This window comes from Nipponia nippon, unplaced genomic scaffold (genome assembly GCF_047370975.1).
Source record: "Nipponia nippon isolate SJK-2023a ecotype South Korea unplaced genomic scaffold, ASM4737097v1 scaffold_5, whole genome shotgun sequence".
NCBI lineage: Eukaryota > Metazoa > Chordata > Aves > Pelecaniformes > Threskiornithidae > Nipponia > Nipponia nippon.
In genome coordinates this window covers 52,771,551-52,791,124 of record NW_028262369.1, presented here as the reverse complement: position 1 = coordinate 52,791,124, position 19,574 = coordinate 52,771,551, and the positions used below count along the sequence as shown (strand labels likewise).

Here is a 19,574-nt window from a genome sequence, read left to right as displayed (position 1 = left end):
ATATATAAACATGTAAAGGCTTGCCTCCCATAATAAATAGGTTGTCTGGTATGATGCAGGTACTTAACAGAAAGAGAAGAACTAATATAAGGCTAATTGAAAACAAACAAGACTACATATTTTTAGGGTTCTCGATTAGTTACATTTTGCAAAGTATTTCAGTATATGCCACAAGATGTACAGTATCAATCTGTAAAACGCACACATTCCAGAATATTTAACTTATCTGGACCATTTATCTTTTTTTTTTTAATAGAAAAAAACTTAGTTGTTTCAAGATCATTACTTCCAGAATTTCATATGGAAAAATTACTTTCTGCTCTGGAGGCCTCAATCTACTGGTGCAGCACAGAACTCAAGGATTGATTATAGGACTTCATATGCAATTGAGAGGGATACATTTCCTGGATAAATACACTTTCTGAATAAACATCCAGACCCCAAACTGCTCATGTAAAGTTATGTAAACTTGACTTAACAAAACATCTGCAGCATTTGAGCTTTAATAAAGTATTAGTCTGAATACACAGATGCTTGCAGCCATCTGAAAATGGTTGCCGTGTACATTTCCACCATTCTCAGCCAACATCTTATTTCAATTGACTATCGAATGTGAGTTTAAATCAATCCCAGCACCTACACAGATAAATATTACTGCCTAAAAATAAAAATGAACTTTGTTTCAAAGTTACATACCTTCCTAGACAACATCCACATCACAAACCTTAGCAGGATGGAATAACTTTCCTCTCACATTTGGAACATTTCTTTGCTTTGAAACTAAAACAGTAGATAGAGATTTCTTTTATGGTGGTTGTTTATCTCCTGCTCCTCCCTACTAATCATCCAATATTGACTAGATGGACTTCTGGTCTTACAAACATTGCAATTCTTCTGTTGCATTAATTAATATACAGTCTCATTCCACTCACCTACTCATCAGCTGAAACAACCCTTAATTCATGCTCACACTATAAAAGCTTGATTTGTACAATCTTTTCCTAGTAGATGCTTCCACATTAGAGAATGTAAGGCAAGGGTTATTATTCATATACCAGAGAGTGACCCTGATGAAAGTCATTCTCCTGTTATATAACGAAAGGTTGAAGACCCATGTTACCTGAATGTCAGTGCGAGGTCCTCAGCTGGAACCTTGCTTTGTGGTTCTAATTGTCCATTTTCTGTCTGTTTAGTGGTGCCCAGTTTGTTTTTTATATCCAGTGAAGACTGGCTCTCCTTTAAAAAAGGGACAGAAGAAAAATTCTTTAACATTGTGTTAAAAGAATTTGAGACTTCATCTTTTGGGACCAATTGGAGTCATATAGTGTAACCCACAAAAGCCATGAGACAAGAAAACAGACTCAGTAAGATATGCTCATCCTCTCAGGACACAGTATTTCCCAAAAGGAAACGATGATTCTTGTAACAAGCAGCAAAGACCATAGACTGTAACAGCACACAGACTTCTGAACACTAGCCTGTACCTGCAGATAATGTTTTCTACGTTAAAGCAGTTTACACAACTCATGGCACAGTGACCTTGGAGACGATTCTTAGTTTTCAACAAATTCAGCTTCATGCTTATTTTCAAATGGTGACAAAATAACAGCAGAGTATTTTAAAGTTGCTAGAGTTCAAATTCGTCACAAAGAAGAATCAAGAAACTTTTCAGGAGGTTTTGAAGAATAGAGAGGTGAAGAGGAAGATGGATGACTCCAGCTGTGGTCATCCAGTGGAGAGCCTTTGTGCCAGGGTGAAAGGGCTGCAGCCAGCTACATGGCTCTCCACTCCACCTCTCTGCCTCCCACCCCCACAGCACTCACCATGCTCAGCTCACGGGTTCTCTTCCCAATTTCCCTTTCCACCTGGTGTAGCTCCAAGCTCAGCTGTTCACTTGAGATCATTCCAGGCCACTTGGGAGGTGGGGGTGGGGGCTGTGGTTGGCCTGCCAGGGTAGTCGCCTCCCTCTGCAACAGCAGCCTGTTACTAACAGCCTAAATGCATAAAGCCAAGCACATACACAACTGAGCACACAACACACCAAGCACAGAAAGAGCTCTAGGTCATAACTCTAGAGTATTGCTTATTTGCAAAACCAAGGCCTTCTCTCTCCACGTTTAACAAGGTCCCAATCAAAATCACTTCCAATGGAAGTTTAAACATTTTTTACATGCAGACGAGTCTTTTCACTTTTGAACAAGCAGCGTTAAATACCTTTTACTGTAATAAATTTGCATGGGTTTTCCCCATATACCGCTCCCTTCTCAAAACTAAGATTAAGCATGTGAACAAAAACACTACTCTTTTTGTGAGCTATTTGTTGAACAAAAGATAATAGCAGATAAGCAAATCTGCTGCTTTATTTTACAGTAGTAGAATTTATCAAGTTCTACAGGAGAGCCCGTATTATTACTAAATCATATAAAACATCTTGAGAGATGTAGATGTCAATATGTAGCTCTCTGCTGACCCAGATTAGGAAGCACAGGAACAGAGAGGGGCAAGTGACTACAGTCATTCACAAGTTGTAAGTTACTAGCAGCCAAGTAAAAGCAGTAACCATGTCAGCTACTCCAAAAATCTGCTAATACTTGCGAATCAGTTCTGTAAGTGTGTGCTCTGCATTTAAACACACTATCTACTACTCCACACAACCAAACATCTGGCTGGTCTTCAAGTAGAAATGCTCATTAATTTGAGAAGAAAGCAAAATAATCTAGTTCTTCATGCTCTGATCGAATTAAGCAATTGCTACAACCTTGTAACAAGGAAATCAATAGCCTCCTGAATTTCAAATATCTACTGCAGCTTTGAACGCAAGAGATAAATTGAAAGCTGTTATTACTCAAAATAAGCGATCAGTTCTGACAAATTCAAATTATTATAAAATCAAGGCTCAAAACTCAACTACATAGGATTTAACACTGACACAATCACAATAATAACGAGCAGGAGAGGCAGACCACTTACGGGTTTTGCAACTTTCCAATACTCTTACGGCAAAGGCAGACATGCAAGATTTAAAACGTTTTCTCCCCTTGTTCCCAAACAAGGGCACAAGAACACAAGTTATGTTTCAAGTAACTAAGAGATGCATACTACTTGTAACTGCTGCTGAGACTTAAAAACTGTGAGCTCTTACAACTAATCCGTAATAACGCTCCTCTGTAACATGTGTTCTTAGGTAACCATAGTTTCAGCAGAGCTGCTATCCACTACTTATAGCAATTCCTTCTGGGAAAACATTAGTATGAATAGTTGCCGAGGTACCTAGAATAGTTTTTTGGTAAATATTTACTGATTTTTCCTAGCAGGAAAAAAAAAAAGTAACTACAGCTTTGCTAAAACAATTATTTCATTATGCCTTGACATTTCTCCTTCTGTGTCTCACAAAACAAAGACTTCAGCTCATTAATTCTTTTTACTAATGGAGACTCCTGTCTTTCCTCATGTTGCAAGTGACTACATTTCTTCTAAGCAAGGAGACGTAAAATATTAAGCTTTAATTTTTCAAGCTAAATATCTTAAATATTAATTTTCTTGACTCTTGTGGCTTGCGCTATTTAGGAAGAAATAGGAACAACACAAAGCCAAACATGAAACAGATGAAGGTCATAGCTTTCTGTACATAAGATCAGACATTTTCAATGGCAGTAAAGCCAAGAGGAACAGGTATCTACACAAGTTTGCCTCTGAGTTAACAGATAAACAGAGAGGGGGAGTAAGTGAGAGAGAATGAAAGCAAACATGAATGAGCACAGAGTGCAGACTGAAGTATGATGTTGACTTGCACGTGAAGTGCAGGAAGTTTCTGCTGCTGAGCAGAGAGGTTTACACTTGTACCATAATCGTGATGCCTAGCATCACAGAATGAAGTATTGTTACTGAGTATCATTACAGTCAGAGAAAGATCATCAAGGCATGAAAAGCAGCTTTACCAGCTTCATCTCTCTCCATACCACCCCTCACCACTCTTCCAAATGTTGGTACCAACCTCTAGTCCTCGCATTTGTGTCTGCTGGCTAATCTGATGGTCTACTTGCTGCAGCTCCATGCGCAGCTGCTGCTCTCGCTCCGCTGAGGGCAACTGTTTGCCATGACCAGCTACATCTGACACGGACAGTCTCTCCCTTTGGGATCAGAAAAGCAAAAATAAGTCGATTTCCAAGAAAAGATTTACTCAGCTGGCACAGAAAGAAATAGATAAAGAAAATTTAGAAAAGAGAAAAAACATAAAGCAATCCTACCTGTCACTGAAACGTCCCTGAGAAGGTATATTTTGATGAGGAGAATATGGAGAGCCTCCCCAGCCACCGTGAGTTCCATAAGGATTGTAGTCTGCCAGGGAACAGAAAGAAAACCATGTCACATTACTACAAAACTATCCTTTAAGTAGTTCAGCCAACACACGGAACTGAACAGAAATTAAAGAATAACCAGGAAGGTCAGCCCTCTAAGAGTAAGGAAGTGTAACATTTCTCCTGCTGAAATGAACGCAAAAATACTACATGCGACCAGTCTCACATACATAATGCATGACTTCCCGCACATCCCACAAGATTTGCTACAGCCTCCCACAGTCTACGAGCTTGTGAAGGACTTCAGACATGCAGGGGGACAGGGGAATAAAAACAAACTTACAGCCACTGTGAGAGCAATTATTTTTATTACTTAAGTTCCTAAAAGACTCAGGAGTTAATTGATAATTCTGAGATACCTAGTTAACACCAGGTTGAAGATTAAGCTTTCAGGGAAGCCAGAGTTCTACCTGTGATAAAGTCCAGAGAGTTATTGCTTGAATTAAGCAAATGAGTTTTTGTTTTGTTTCCAGCAGTTAACTCCTGAAAAAAATCTAGAAGGAAGTTTGGGAGGAATATAATTAAGTCTTTTCTTAAGATTATTCAGTGCACTTCAAGAAAGAGACCATCTTTTGGAGCAAGATATACAGCCACACCATACACATGATTAGAAAATAGATGTGTAGAAAAGAAACCATTCCTACTTTATTTGCTTTACCTAATAGTACACAAAACAACGGCTGCATGAAGCTTGCAGCAGCAACTATCCATAAAGTAAGAGCACAGTACAGTACTTAGTTATGATGGTTTTGCATTATGTATTTGAGAAAGCAGTATGTTTCTGAATTCCTGTACAACAGATTTAAAAGAAGCCTCATTTCAGAGAGACCAGCAGAACAAAATAACTTTTTCCAAACAGCAACAAATCACCAACATATACACTACACATGCACAAACCTGTCCATGGAACAGGAAGTAGTGGCAGCCTTTTTCTTCAGGCTTCTCAGTGTAGCCCTACCTAGAGTTATTTTTAGTGGCGTAACATACATCTCATCTATCTTTCTAAGATAAGAAACAAGTTTACAGGGGCTGTCTTCAACTTGCACTACACTGTAGCACTAAAGAAAATAGCAACAGCCAGCAAAATCCAAGAGCACACGCATCATACCTGAAATGATTGATTTGGTGGTAGCTCCCTGAACTGCCATGGCCTGCATGGGACCAGAATTCTGGTACATCGCTTTGGAAGTACGAGAGATAGCCCCAAATCTCGACACAGTTGGTCGGTCTCCAAATGGAATGAGGTCATCATCACCAGTCTCTGCTGCTCTTCGCTGCATGTCTAATCGCTGGTCACGCATGGATTTACTATCTACGTTCTAGACAAGATATGGAAAAGGCAGTCAAACACTTATTCAAAAATGAACAAAACCACATTCCTTTTACAACAAGCTGGTACCAGTACAGTTAAGTGTCTCTTGTATTCTCTATTCCCTTCATCCTTCAAGAATAAGGATTGCTAGAAACAGACAAGATAACATAGCTACGGCAGGAATAAAGGAATGAAAATGGCAGTCACAACTGGGTTGGAAGCTAAACTCAAGAAATGTAACATGTTGAAATTGGAAGAGGCATTAGACAGCATCTACTTTGGAATTCTGAAAAAAATGACATTTTAATCTCAAGTCTGTAAGATGGTAGTACCAATTTTAATTTATTTCCATTTACTGAGTGGGAAGAAAGAACGTAGTGAAGTTGCAATGCCATCTGCATAAAATCCAGCATTATGCACTCTCAGATGATACTATTCTTATCCTTGAAAAAAGGGAATTTTTGATGAACAATAAAAAAAAAAAAAGGAAGAATTCATTCACTTGCCATCTGCAGTGAAGGTTTCCTGAGAATTTTTTCCTGTGAGGAGACAGAAACTGAAGAGTAGCAGAGATTCTATTTGCGTATCTGAAAATTAGCTCTGGGGCAGAAGAACGCTTTGTTTAGCAATGAAAAAGGAGGCTGCTTCTCCGGAACCCTATTACCTCTCTTAATTGAGTTCCAGTTTGTTTGCACAGTTTTCTAGCAGCAGGGATGAAAGACAAGAGCTGTTTGTTGGTTCCTGAACACTTGGACAGCAATACACCGATTCTGAGTAATCTCCATACTTCCCCAGGTCAAATGTGACCGTGTTATGACTCACAGTAAACACACTGTGTAGGACAGAGAGCAAAAGGACATGTGAAAATCCCAAAGCTGCAGATGAAATGCCTTTTCTTGCTCTGCTTTTTCTGGGAGCAAGCCTCGTTTTTGCTCCCATTTCACATAGTGCCTTCAATGTTTTACAGGAAAGCAACTGAGTGGACAGAAACTAGATGCATTTCATTCCAATGAGGCAGAGGAAAAACAGGGAAGCCTGCTTGTGGTTTGCCCAAGAAGGAGAAGCTGGAGAGAAAAATCCTATGATTTAGTAAAGTGGTTGCAACAGGTGAGCACCTGTCCACAGAAGAATAAATTCTGGATAGAAATTTCTTCCCTCTCCCCTTATTGGTCAAAGAAAGATCACCATGACAGTGACAATATATAAACAAAAGATGATAGAACACTTTTGCAGATGGGAGGTGAAGGAGAAAAATAGATGCATGTCTGTAAAGTAGTCCCTCAGACTAAACTGTCCTTTCTCTTGAAGGACTTGAATGTCTTCCTACTTGTACGGGCTACCAGCATACTTCTTGCTGTCGAGTGACACTTAAAAGTTAGGACAAAAGAGAACAGTGGCAATATTTCAGAATCCTGTTTCTTTTTTTCCTGTTTCCTATTTCATGACTCCCAATAATGACACCCTAGCAGCCCCTTCTTTTTGCAAAACTGACCTAGCAAAAATGCAGCAGCACAAAATAAGATCACAACCAGACACCCACGGCTTCAGTGAAGGATTGAGTAAGCACAGCATAGAGTTAGAAATTGCCCTCAAGAAGAATCAGCCTATTTATGACTATGTTATGACTATGCTTCTCTCAAAAGCTTCATGCAAGTTTTGGGTATTCTTGTGGTCACAAATCAGAATCCTTCAAGTAAAAACTAATAACATTGTCAACAGCAGTCACAATCACCTTAAAAGGAATTAATAGTACAAAGTTAAGTTACAGCATCTCCCTCTGACAGAAAGCAGTACAGGAAGCTACAGATGGACATGTTTAATTGACAAGCTGCCAGTACAGTGTAATTTTTGGATTTCAAGTAAGTGTAAAGAATCATGGCAATATATCTCTTGCTACCTGTGCCTTCAGAGCAGAGTGGCTAGCCTGCATCTACATCCAGAATTTTAAGACATCTACATCCAGAATTTTAAGACATCTACACAGATGTAGGTCTGTTTATAACTTTGAAAACAAAGCACTCTGCACACTTGGAAATGCATTCTTTGACTGTAATGCACTTTCGAGCTTAAATACAAGCACTGCCGTCATCCTGGAAAGCAAATGAAAGAGTCCTTCCCAACCCACAGAAGCATGAATTTTTCTTCTGTGTTCCCCTAATCCCTACATACCGCCATCTCCACACTCCTTGCTGCCACAACATCTTTGGGTTTTGCATCTTTGGTTCCAATGTAGGAGCCGATGGTGTCACAGGACCAGGGAGAGTACTGGCTATAGTCATTTCCTTTGTATTTCCCAGCTACCTTCAGGTCTTCATCCAAGTACTGTACAAACACAAAAATCTGGTTCTGTAAGTGAAGGGAAGAAGCAGCTTCACAGCCACCACTTAGTTCAACACCAGTGAACTTGAAGAAAAACACCACCAAGATTCTTTTTTTAGTGGATACATCACCATTTGGAATTGGGCCATGGCAAGCATGAAATGTGCAAAATTCTGATCACCTGGCTAGACTCCCAGTGCTGACTGTTCACCTGGCCAGTGTGAAAGTGATATTTTGACCTTGGTTAAAAAAAAAGACACCTCTATCAAGCTGTTACTTAATTCTAAACATGTCAGGAGTAAATGAAGCAAAGTCCAGTAACCGTGAAGACTGCCTACTTCAATTAATAATGGCTCAAAACTAATTCTCTTGGTTGCATCGAAAGCAGATAGCTTCGGATCAGTGGCAGATCAGAGAATCAACAGTCAATTGAGAGACTGGAGACTGCACTAGAAGGGCTTCCCACCTGAAGCACAAAATCTACCCCCCCAACACTTGCCAACACTGTACTGTTCTGATTTTCTTGTTGTCTTCACCTATCAGCACACACAAACTCCAAAGTATTTTCTAAACATGCTAGTAAGTCACATTTTTGTCAAAATATGCTTACCTCCTCTGAATGAAAAGTATGAGGCAAGGTCGGTGACGGTGCAAAAGGAGGTGGAGAAATCACCTTCCTCTCTTCCAACTGGGCCATGATCTCTTTCCTTCGTCGGTGAAGTTCGTCCAGGCTGGGATGGGGCTGAAATGAAGACAGAAATACATTACAAAATACAGCAACCATATACCACAAGAAAATTAGAATACAGTGAATAGACAGTATCATTACAATAATAAGTAATGGTCACTTTGTTAAAAGTCTGTCAACTTTCATGTTTAATACAGGACACGCATGTTCCTACACTGGCCAGAGTGTTAGTTCAAGACACCCCAAAGGCAAGGAATGTTGTTGTTTGCCTAAAACTGATTAGATCCCCACCTAACCCAGCGTTTCTAACTTTAAAACGACTAATCCTTCAGCTCATGGGTAGCTCAACATGGCTCTGTGTTCCAACTTGACAAAGTTTCCATTGGAACATGTTTCAGCATGGCAAGTCCCCATTTCAGTCATACGGGGGAAGTGGTAGAACTCTACAGATAACTTAGTCACAGTTAGCTTGCATTTATTATTCATTTTGCAATAGAATTAAACATCCCACAAATGTGTCAAACTCAAAACTGATAAATCTATAAGCTACGTTAAAAATGCTTCCTGGACTCAGCAGTATGATTCATGTAGCCTTTAATCTGAATGACAGCTACATAAGTCCAACTACTCTACAGGACTCAATTCCAGCTGGTGATTTACCAAAACGAGTTTGTACACTCCTACTAGGAGTGTACACTCCTACTACACTCCTCCAGTTTGCAATCTTGAAGCAGAGAAAATTTGGAAGAGCAGAATTTTTAGTTCCTCTATCAAGGGACACAAGTTTGCATATTTATTTATTTAGGCACAGCGATGGTCAGTCATAGATGGGCAGTACTAGAATGCACACACTGTATTTAGTCTGCACTAGAAAGAGTGGCCCTCTCCAGCCTAATCTTTGTTGGAGAAGTCAGGGCCATATGAGACTTCCAAAATTAATTACAACACTTTTCTACTTCAAGCACTAAGCAGCAGCCCGCTCTTTTACATATTAATATCATTACAATTGCAGAGTTGACCAATAACTAAACTGCCTTCCAGTTTTTGATCAGCTTTGTGCAATGTACCCCTTCTTAAAGTTCAAACTTCGAATTCCTCACAAAAACCATCAACTTACTGCAAAAATATTCAACTTCAAGTAGTTTATATTTTCTCTCTCAAACAGCTACAAAAACACAATATAAAAAACCATACCCTGTGGCACGAAGGTCTGATCTGACCGAGATGTGGAGCCACTGGGCAATAACCCTCTGTTTGCTGGTATCTGTCTCTGGATTCAGGTACATAGGAAGGTACAGCTGCTTGTGGAATTTCAATGGGTACAGGGCTTCCTCGGACAATCTCCTCTCGCTGATATGGCTGGACAGGGGGATATACACGACGGCTGTCATAGTGCGGTGGGTATATGGGTTGTGCCATAGGAGGATACTGCTGTGGCTGTGTGTACTGTGGGCTCACCACACGATCCTGAAGGTAGGGGGGGTAATGGTCTAAATAAGGCGGACCAGGTTCAGGAGCTGATGGAGGAGGCCGGACAAAGCGAGACATGGACTGAGTGGGATAGTAAACTCCTGAAACAAGGCAAGAGGAAAAAACACAAACAAGGTATAGAAAGTGATTATCACAACTGTCCACAACAGCAAATTGTTTCAAATACTCCAGTCTGCAAGTATCATGAAGAGAATGGTATAAATTAATTCACATTTGTTGTTTGCCCCCACTGTCTATAACCAGTATTTATACTCAAAAATTAATCACACAAAACCTAGAAAAAGCAAACGTTGATCTAAAGCTCAAGTGACACAGTTTAATTATCTAAATAAGATACCAGCAAGGTGTAAAGGTTACAGTAGCTGGAGAAGAGGTGATGAGACTCAGCCCACCACAGCTGCCACAGAAGACCTGCTAGCATAACAAACAGAAATAATTCACTAGAATGTCTCTGCAGGTTGATATGAATGCTTTTAGCTACACAAGACCTAAAAAGTAAACTGAAGATTAGCCTGTACATCTTTATCCATGCGACTAAAATTCAATTTGTCCCAATGTATCAGAGCCACTGCCTGTGTAAAAAAAACCCTCTGATTAATTAGAACTTAAAGTTATGTAAGATTTGTTCTACCTCTTGAACTTTAGAGGGAAATTTCAGTACTGTGAATCACCAAAAGACTTCTAAGATCTCACCTCCTAGTTACCTGAAGATTTTAGTAATCTATCCAGGATCTCTGGGTAACTTAAAAATATGCACGGATATGTGCATACCATCAATGTGTGCATCAAATTTTATGGACAACTCAGATCTTCATTTGCACACAATAATCAAATGTAAGCTTCCCCCACCCCCCCTTCAAAATGCTCTGCAACTTTCTCAAAAATGGTCATGTGTGCATCCCCCTTCCTTTCTAGGCCTTTTTCTTCTTCTTTCGGTCTTTCATTCCTTATTTTTCTTTCATATTAACTTCACTTTATGTCATTTCTCTCTCCAATCTTATGTTGCATAAGAATCATTCCCTGTCTTTATATATAGCTATACTTTTTCTTTTTAATCCCCTTCAATATTATCTTTCTCCATGTAGTATTCTTTATACTTAGAACTTTTCCTCTTATTTCCTTTTTTATGATTTTTTTTGTGCCCAGCCCTTTTCTAATTTCACCTGTCTCTACCCATCACATGCATGTGCAGACATTTCTGAAACACTCATACGCTTTTCATTAAGGACATAAGTACTTTCACCCCTCAAGCATAAACCCCTCTGCTGGTTAAGCTTTATTTCTATTTTCCCCGAGTCAAACTGAATTAAGGTTTAGCAGATCCCTGATCTAGCCCAGTTGAAGAACTAAAGAAAGAAGGATTTGCTATACTGGACGGATACAAACCTCTGTTTTCACTTGCATTAAAGTCCTCAGTTAAGACATAAGAAGCCTGCCAATTCCCATTTTATTATGCCATCGCCACATTAGCGCCTATAGTCCACATGATATGCAAGAAAACTTCACCTTAAGGGCTTAAGTAAACACCAGAGTGGGAAGAAAGAATAAAATCAGTATGAAGACGAAAGATAGAGATCTTGGTCTCAAACTTACCTTGTTGGTAGGGTGCTGGCTCAAATGGTGGGGCAGCTCCTCTAGGATCTGGATAAAACATATCTGCTTGCTGAGTATTATACAACTGAGACCCTCGTGGTACCATCTGCAACTGCTTCGTGACAGACACTGAAGGCAGATCTGTTGGTGCCCGAGCAGGCACAGGATGAGGGTTCACTGGTAAGGCAGAAATAGAGCTCTTGGGGACAGATTCCAGCCTAAAAAGTAGAAAGATGGCACTGCTTATTAAGGCCTAATATAGCACACTGTACTTTAACACACTGTTCTTTGTCTATATTCCACCTTCTGAAGGCTTACATCACCTTCTTCAATTAAAATATAAGCAAACAGGGAAGCAGTTTAGAGTTTCAGCTTTAGTTTTCTACTCTAATCTTCAATCATTTAAAAAAAGAAAACCAAAACCAAACAAATTCCAAACAACCCAAAAAACCCTGTTCTGTTTCTTTTCTAGAGAACGGGTTTACTTTGTTTCTATTGCATATTTACACACATGACACTTTGAACAACAGTTAGGAAGAGCCGTACAAGTCAGGAGGGGATCCAGGGGCACTGCTACTCAGATGGTCCATCTTCCCTGGCTTCAGAGATGTTTCGTAACTGGAGTCAGTCCCTCGAGAAATAAGTTGCGTCACCGTGCTGCCTGTTGACACAATTCCATTTGGCAGAGCAGAAGTTTTCCTATTGGGCAAGTCCACTCCCCCTTCCTCTGAGAGGATAGCTCCTGAAGGCAGGCCCACCTCATTTAGCTGGCCCAGGGAGGCACTCAGGGGTCTTCTGGGAACCAGACGCTTGTTCATTTTACGGAATCTTCAGAAAAAGAAACCATACATCAAAAATTGAGACAAAAAAAAAAAAAAGAAAGTTACATTTTCAAGATTTTTCAAACACAGATGCTACTGTAAGCTTCAAGTTTGAATTCAAGTTTCCTAAGGGCTTGTGAGAAAGTTATTACGAATATCTGTTAGACTATAACTTCACTACTATTTGAACTGTTAATAGCAGTTTCAATCGGAAGAACAGGGATGGATTTTTAATAAGTACACCAAGAATTCACAGCTCAACTTCACACAGCAAGTTGAAAAATATTATTTCCTGTACATATATGCATTTCAACTGTATAGAAAACCAAAACCAAACATCACATAAAATACTACCTACAGTAACAGAAGCTTCAGAATAAGAATCACATACTATTCAAGTCTATTTTGTTCAGAGAATAAACTAATAGCAGAAAATTAAAGTGACAAAAGATGAACAGATTCCTTTTTGCACCATTTGTCCAACAATAAGCCAAGTCAAGCCTTTCTTGCCATGTGATATTTTTAAAGTACAGTTTGTTAAGATTTATGTTACTATACCAATATGCAGCTTACACCATTTGCATTGTTTGACAAATTAAGTGATTGCAGAGATAAAAACTCTATGAACACACTGTAATTCCAAGAATTTAACTACTTCTGACAAGTCTGAACAAACATGAGCCTTTTAACTAGTGTTCCACAAAAATCAGCAGACTGATGGTACTGGACCAACAAATAGAAAATTCCAGAGTTGACAGTCCTCCACTAAACATTCTGCCATTAGCTTAGATACCAGAATGCAAGTGGGAGGGCATATTTGTAGGCCTAAGCATTCCCACTGTTTATACTGCACAACAAGACGCCATTTCCTATGCAAGAAGGTTTCAACAGGGTTGAAGCCAACACTTTCATATCATATCTAACAAGCAAAGTGAGATGGTAACACAGACTAGGAAGGTACACCCATTATTGTAGAAAACAAAAAAGGGGGCCAGTTATAAGCTATTACTCAGTCTTCACATAATCTTTATGTTTGCCCACATGCACAGCATTAACAGCAACGCAACAGAGGCAAAAAGGTTTTTCATTGTTGGGGGTTTTTGTTGTGGTGGTTGTTTTGTTTTTTAGATGTGACTGAGTATAGTCTCAGACAAAATGTGATCTTGTTATACAGATTTGAGTGGTTCATCTGAAAGAGTTCATTGATTATCTTCTAGCCACCTTCCTAACTCTCCATCAACACCACAATTTCCTGGCTGGATTAATCTTTACCCACATAATCAAACTAGAAATTCAAGCTACATAGTGCTGACAGGGGGCATCATTCAGAATGCATTAAAAAGGAGTAAACAAACCAGGCTATCACCACAGCAGAAGCACTTGAGTAGGGACAGACTACAACTTTCTAAACATATGCTGTGCAGAAGTCATTCTGGCATCTCATGTCAGCCATGCAAGTCAGCTGGACACACGGAGGTGAGCAGAAGTGAGCTCCCTGGGCTGAACTTAAGGCTTTGCTTTGGCATCCTGCTCAATATCCAAACCAGTTCCTCCCTGCAAAGCAGCAGCAGGACATTGGGAAATCACTGCCATGTTCTCCTTGCCAATTACTTCTGGACAGCTGCCTCCCATCAGGTCTCTTAGAGGTGCAGTGTCTGATGGCTCCTGACTCTCTGAAGGCTTGCACACAACTTGCAAGATGAGGAGGACTGGCCATCCCTGCTCATTCATCTAGAACATGACAATGCACTCAAGAGAGACGGGTGCACGTGTATAGACACCCATTCAATCAAAGGTGACAGAAAGTTTCTATAGCACCCTCCAAGATAAAATACTGAGAAAGAATAAAAGTTGCACAGTGCTGCCCTCTGGATTCTTCTGAACAATTTTCTGGATCTTTGTTGCAGTCTCCATAAAAATAATCTAAAAAAGTTTAATACTTGCCTATGCACTCTGAGTCTTTGTCCCTTGCCAAGAGGGGAATCAGCTGCTGTTTAAGCAAGTCTAGATTATAATTTGCTATCTAAGGCACTACCACATACTTCCCCATAACCTTCCTGCAAACTTAATGCTATATATAAGATACAGGAACTACATAGCAACAACAGTACATATTATTCATACTAAACATTTTTAAAAGGAGGAACACTAATGCAATATCTACTCAAAGGAATTTAAGATAAAAGGTACAAGAAAGAATCAGAACTCAAAGTTCCCCAGCCACCTACAGAAACTGCTGCAACCTGAAATAGAAAACACATTCACTTCACCCCATGGCAACATTATTTCTAAGGCATACAAGCCAGTCTGGATAAAATAGGACTCTTCCAGTGGCAAAGCTGACGAACAGTCCTTCTTGATACATACAAGTAGTTCAGAGGCACTAATACTGACTCACCACCTTTGTTAACCATCCAAACCAGCACTACCAATCTCCATTTTCTTAACACCATGACAAAAGGGGAAAAACCCCAACTGTTTCTGCAGAACTCAAGTATCAAAGTCCTATTCTTTGTTCATTTGAATAACTGCCTTTGCCGTTCTACCATCACGTGATCTACTCTTTTTTTCTTCCTGTTTTGCCTATGCACTGCATGCTGGCTATACAGACAATGAAATGCTATATTAATGCTTCAACTTTTGGATTTTTAAAGGAGAAAAAAAAAAAAAGAAAGAACGCATACCATTTCAAAATCTTTGGAGTTTTCTTCGGATGAAAAAAAAGTGCCTTTTCTTGAAAGAAGTGAATTATTTTAGCCCAAAACCCAAGTAAGAAGTTATACATACTGCATAAAATACATTGTATTTCTTTTAACTCTTAAATAATACATTTTACTTTCAAAAATACAGTAAAACAACCCTCAGAACAGCAGCAGCTTGCTCTTGGATAACTGGGTGCTCTCTAAATCTGTAATGAATGTAACTTATTTACTGCAGACTTCATATGACCACCATTGTTTAACTCTTCAACAACAGCTTTAACCACTTTCACGTTACTGCATGTGCAATCTGTCAAAGAGTTTCAAAGAACAACTGTTGCAGAAAGAAAACTTGCAATGCTCATTTTTAGCTCTCTGGATAGCCCTAGCAACACAGAAGGAAGAACAACAGAACCCCTACATCTGGAAAACTGCCAGCAACCTACTTCTCACACCTGCATATAAAGGCAAGATGAGAAATACACACAAATAAACAACCATAATGGATGCAGACAAACAGCATGTTTAGTCACACTTAAGAAATAAGAAAAACCTCCAAAATCTCCAGTAACACTCCAATCAAACTTTCAGAGCTGCGTTACTTCTGAACAAAGCAAAGTATCCTATATTTAAGGATGAACAGTTCCAAAACCTAAGAGATGGCTGTTACAAGGGTTTTTTTTACATTATTTCTTGCTAATGTAACAGATACCTTATGCCTCCTCTCCCCATTCCTAGATATGATAAATAACTCTTATGGATAAGATGAAACAAAGATTGGACTGATTTCTACCAGAAGAGGTACACTTACTTTTCTAGCTCCTCCTGTGAATGTGCAAAGGTGCAGCTGGCCCCTCGGGGGCATCCTCCTCTCTGTTTCATGTCTCGGCACATATATGTCTTGTACTTGCTGTGCTGAGGAGGCTGACAAGGTTAAAGAAACCAGGTGAGATACCTGAATATAAGTGCACTTAACCAAGAGCTGAATGTACCCTCTTATTAAAGGTCTGATGTTTGACTGTTGATAATTCCTTCAATTTAAATGTTCCAGAAGTACCTAATGTGAAAGAAAATGACTGGAGCCGTATTCGTGTTTGGTTCTTCAACAGAACTAATAGATTCAAGTAGTTATTTTGACAACTAAGCCACTATCAGGTTTTTAAAAGATTTTTATTCAAATGCCTTACTGGAGCTTCATTGGAACACAGCTGTATGTTTCAGGAAACGGTTAAGTGGAGAAAAGTGATATAGGCTGAAAAAAAATGACCATGCTTAATCAGAAGTTGCCAAATATTCATCAAGCTTTGTGGTAGATTTAAAATAAATACAACTTAGTTACTTTTCCCTTGCTTTCTGTTAGCTCAAAATGGCACTTGAGTATCCCTTTGATCTCTATGAGAGTTAAATTTCATTAAGTTCACTTTTACTCCCCTTTGGACTAAAAATCTCTTAGCTATGATAATAATTTCCATCAATAGTTGAGGATGCAACCTTACTGCCACATAGATCAGCAGGGTATGGGTTGGCTTCTGTATTTTTAAGTTTCCCAAGAAACAACAACTTCCTGCAATCTTGCTGTCTGCATGTATGCCCATTTGCCAGTCTCTAAATAAATTCTGACAGAAGGCCAGAGGTGGTCTCAAAGACATTTAAGCTCCTACAGTTTCTATGGCAGAATTAAATCAGAGGCCAAAATACCATATCAGTTACCACCAAGGCAAAGGTCCATAAAAGTAAACTCTTGCTTTCTGAGAAACTCAGCCAAAAGATGTAAATCCATACGAAGCCATCTGCAAACTGATTTTTTTTTTTTTTTTGGCCATCTACTGTAGTGAAAAAAAGGATTTAGGCAGGGTGTACATAAGCTGCACAGCCCTCTGCTGGCCACTGCTGCCAGCCAGCAAAACTCTGCCCAATACTCAGTAGATGTCCCCTTCCCAACGTGGGAGACTTTGGGTTCCCTTCCAAGCGGCACAGCATGTACCAAGTCTAGGCAATGGCCTCAACAGTACAAAAACTCTCACTGTTTTTCCCACCCCGATTTCCACTTGTGTATTCCTACTGCTTTTCCTTTTGCTGCTAACAGTGCTCATAAGGCATTCCAGTGAACGCAAAAAAATAGAACAGCAGAAATAATTCACACTGATTTTGCCCTTTTTTTTTTTTTTGGTAGAGATAATCTTTCTATTAGTTCAGCTCCCCAAACCAGCTCTCCAAGAGAATGAGCGCCAACGCAAGGGAGGGAGTGGGAACATGTGACAGGCAGCTCTTAGAGCAGCAGCTAGCATTTATATCAGCTTCGCTATACAACAAAATGAGATCAAAGCAACATGTGGTAAGATAACTATGAGATAAGCTAATATATATATTTGGCAACAACATTTCATTTCTGAAACAAAAAATTTTGCTTCAGGAACTTGGATTGCACCTTTACGTTAAGTCTTCCCAAATCTTTAGACTTTACAGACCATTAAGCACAGGTATAAGAATAATTTCATTAACACAGAGCCATAAGGCTGAAATGTGTCACGTTAAAACAAACCCAAAGAAAATTCCCACAGATCATAGTGCTAGGCACCCCAGCTTCTCTTCCCTACCCTCTGGTCAGGAGGGTTGTTTATTCATTTCCTTAAGATTGTAGCGGTATCAGACTGTTTTCTTCTCAAGCTAGTGAGCTGTGCAAATTAATGCAAGAAGTATTGGAGGGGGGTTGTGTTGTTTTGGGTTTGGGTTTTTTCCTTTCTTGTTTCTTTTTTGATAAATATGAAACAGCAGTGATATTTTTAATCAGCTCCTCGTCAAACCAAATCTCTCCAGATGACATTAGTAAACCACTACTACTGGATACAGTCAATAAAATTTAGGGATAAGCATTTCCTAAATGATTTTGCTTTTACCTGTTGCTGATCTGTTCCTTTCTTACTGTGATTCTGGATATAATCAACTAAGCCGTGAACCACAGTCCTCACAGCAACTAGTCCATTTTCCAGTTGTTCCCATGTTGGAGGTGGAGCATCTATGGCATTGACAGCAAGCAGAGAATATAATAAGAAAAGTCAGAAAGATTTTCCAAAACTGGGTACAAAGAAACCAACAGCATCACACAACTTCACTAGCCAACCAAAAATATGTTATTGGAAGCACGTGCCATTAGATAAAAAGTGTTCAGCACCTTAATTCAGGGATATGTACTACTTAAAGAATAAAGCTACCTATAGACTCAAGATTGAACCACACAAAATATCAAATGAGCCAGCAAGACTATTATTAGCATGTCAAATTATTTTCTGTTACTAAAACTTTCATATCCTACAAGAACTCCAGAGTAAATGCATTGTACAAACTCTGCACATAACGGAAAAAAATCGGGCTGAAAATCCCTCTTTGCATTCAGACTCCTGTAGGTAAAATCAGTCTGTACAAATACCATCATCACTGGCCTAAATCACGGAGGCACAGCCACTGAACAGCAACAAAAATTGATGCCTCTCACATGGAAAAATGTCACAAGGCAAATCTATATCAGATCACAATCTAACATACAGCAGCGTGAATAAATTGTACAGTCTTAATTCTATAGGGGCACTTGTTCTTTCTAGCCAATTTACTTTTTAATCTGTTCCAGCAGATGACACTTCCAGCACGTGCCTACACACTCTGCTGCAAAACGCTGGACCTCAAAGTGCTTCACTAAACACCTTTCAAGATCTTTAGCACAATTACACTCTATTCTGCTCACAAGGACTTCAGAGGAACTTCAACATAACTACAGAACAGCAGGGAAGCAACTCGACAGCACAGAAGAGAAACAAAGATCAGACTCACCTGCTGAAACTGAGTGAGGCTATTAGTGATTCCACTTTTCTTCCCCAGTCTTTGGCTAACAAACGTGCAGTGTACTGCACGGTTTTGTCCCTGACTTGTTACAGTGTGAAAGATTTGGGAAGCACTACATCTCCTTTAGAATTAGTTTAAACAAACAGAACCTAAGAATTACAACTTCTAATCTCCTGAAGTCATAGTTTAGGCCTTCACACTATGTTGATATTAATATTGATTTTACAAATGATAACGATACAATAAAACTTCAGCCACAGCACTCTGTTCTGTCCCTTCCCTTCTCCCTCAGGTGGTCAGTCCTCACAGTGCTGCTGACTTTTTCAACAACTTCCATCTTTCCTCCGTCAACAGCTTAGATATTATTTCCCAGTTATATTCTTTCCAACTAACTTCCCCTTCCCAGTCTGTGTGAAAAAACCTTTGCAGAATCACATATTAACAAGAAAAATACTA

General features: G+C 39.4%; 1 protein-coding gene across 16 annotated transcripts in view; it reads right to left on the bottom strand.

Moving 5' to 3' along the window:
- Positions 1-19,574, bottom strand: part of RC3H1 (ring finger and CCCH-type domains 1) — a 64,560-nt gene that overhangs the window by 7,874 nt on the left and 37,112 nt on the right. For 6 of the 16 annotated variants that reach the window (XM_087733855.1, XM_087733859.1, XM_087733860.1 and 3 more), the window contains 12 exons: positions 18,179-18,297; positions 16,093-16,205; positions 12,308-12,589; positions 11,762-11,979; positions 9,872-10,248; positions 8,600-8,731; positions 7,840-8,010; positions 5,467-5,677; positions 4,248-4,338; positions 3,995-4,130; positions 1,824-1,994; positions 1,121-1,236 (listed from right to left, as the gene is read on the bottom strand). In XM_087733855.1, coding sequence (XP_087589981.1) covers positions 1,121-1,236; positions 1,824-1,994; positions 3,995-4,130; positions 4,248-4,338; positions 5,467-5,677; positions 7,840-8,010; positions 8,600-8,731; positions 9,872-10,248; positions 11,762-11,979; positions 12,308-12,589; positions 16,093-16,205; positions 18,179-18,297 — 2,137 coding nt within the window. Of the gene's footprint in view, positions 1-696; positions 781-1,120; positions 1,237-1,823; positions 1,995-3,994; positions 4,131-4,247; positions 4,339-5,466; positions 5,678-7,839; positions 8,011-8,599; positions 8,732-9,871; positions 10,249-11,761; positions 11,980-12,307; positions 12,590-16,092; positions 16,206-18,178; positions 18,298-19,574 lie in introns of all 16 variants that reach the window. The other 10 variants (XM_087733866.1, XM_087733867.1, XM_087733861.1 and 7 more) reach the window with 6 other exon arrangements.